This window comes from Suricata suricatta, chromosome 2 (genome assembly GCF_006229205.1).
Source record: "Suricata suricatta isolate VVHF042 chromosome 2, meerkat_22Aug2017_6uvM2_HiC, whole genome shotgun sequence".
In the NCBI taxonomy this organism is placed as follows: domain Eukaryota; kingdom Metazoa; phylum Chordata; class Mammalia; order Carnivora; family Herpestidae; genus Suricata; species Suricata suricatta.
The window spans coordinates 115,098,145-115,099,110 of NC_043701.1; the positions used below are offsets into that span (position 1 = coordinate 115,098,145).

The 966-nt window shown below is 67.9% G+C and overlaps 1 protein-coding gene across 1 annotated transcript in view; it reads left to right on the forward strand.

The window, feature by feature from the left end:
* The first annotated feature begins 272 nt into the window (after positions 1 to 272).
* Positions 273 to 966, forward strand: part of PRKG1 (protein kinase cGMP-dependent 1) — a 1,238,870-nt gene continuing 1,238,176 nt past the window's right edge. Inside the window, exon 1 of the mRNA XM_029931713.1 lies at positions 273 to 811. Coding sequence (XP_029787573.1) covers positions 546 to 811 — 266 coding nt within the window. The 5' untranslated portion in view covers positions 273 to 545. The remainder of the gene's footprint in view (positions 812 to 966) is intronic.

The window sequence follows — 966 nt, forward strand, 5'->3', positions numbered from 1 at the left end:
TTTATGAAACCTCTCACCCTGTCTCTCTCACACACCCCACAAAGTCTTTAGGCTCCAGTTACAAGCGCTGCGTCATCTGCCAGATCACATGGTGATTGTTGCTATTTCAAGGATCAAGTGGCATCGAGCTCCCCCCACCCCACCCCTTCCCTTTGGTACCATATAGCGTGTCGGAGCGCTCGCCCGGCGATGGGGTGAGAGTCGGCTCTCTGGTCCACCCAGGCTGTCGGCGGGGCGGCGCGCGCGCGGGGTTCTCACGGCGCGCCCGGGAGCGGGCACGGGGGAGGGGGTCTCGGGGGAGGCCCGGCGGCTCTAATTGGCTTCTCAATGAAAGATAATCACCTATTCCCTCGAGAGGCTGGGGATTAGCACTCTGCCTCTCCTCGCCGGCGCGCTTAGACGTCTCGTCCCTGCCCTCGGAGCTCTCCGTCCGCTCGGCACCAGGGGCTCGCAGCCCGCGGCTCCCCTCTCCCGCCCGGCTTCCCTCGGCGCGCCCGCCGCCCCGGTCCCCGCGGAAACTTGGGCGGAGGGACCCGGGGAGGAAGATGAGCGAGTTGGAGGAGGACTTTGCCCAGATTCTCATGCTCAAGGAGGAGCGGATCAAGGAGCTGGAGAAGCGGCTGTCGGAGAAGGAGGAGGAGATCCAGGAGCTGCGGCGGAAGCTGCACAAATGCCAGTCCGTGCTGCCCGCGCCCTCGCCGCACATCGGGCCGCGCACCACCCGGGCGCAGGGCATCTCGGCCGAGCCGCAGACCTACCGCTCCTTCCACGACCTGCGACAGGCGTTCCGGAAGTTCACCAAGTCCGAGAGGTAGGCGCCGGGCCGGAGCCCAGGCCCCGCTCGGGCGGGGGGCGCGCGCGCGGGAAGGGGTGGCCCCACGGCCCCGACCCGGGGAGCGTTTATTTTTATGCCTGGCCGTCACGTGCCGGGCCGGGCTGCGCGGGGCTGGGAATGGCCGGCTCCTC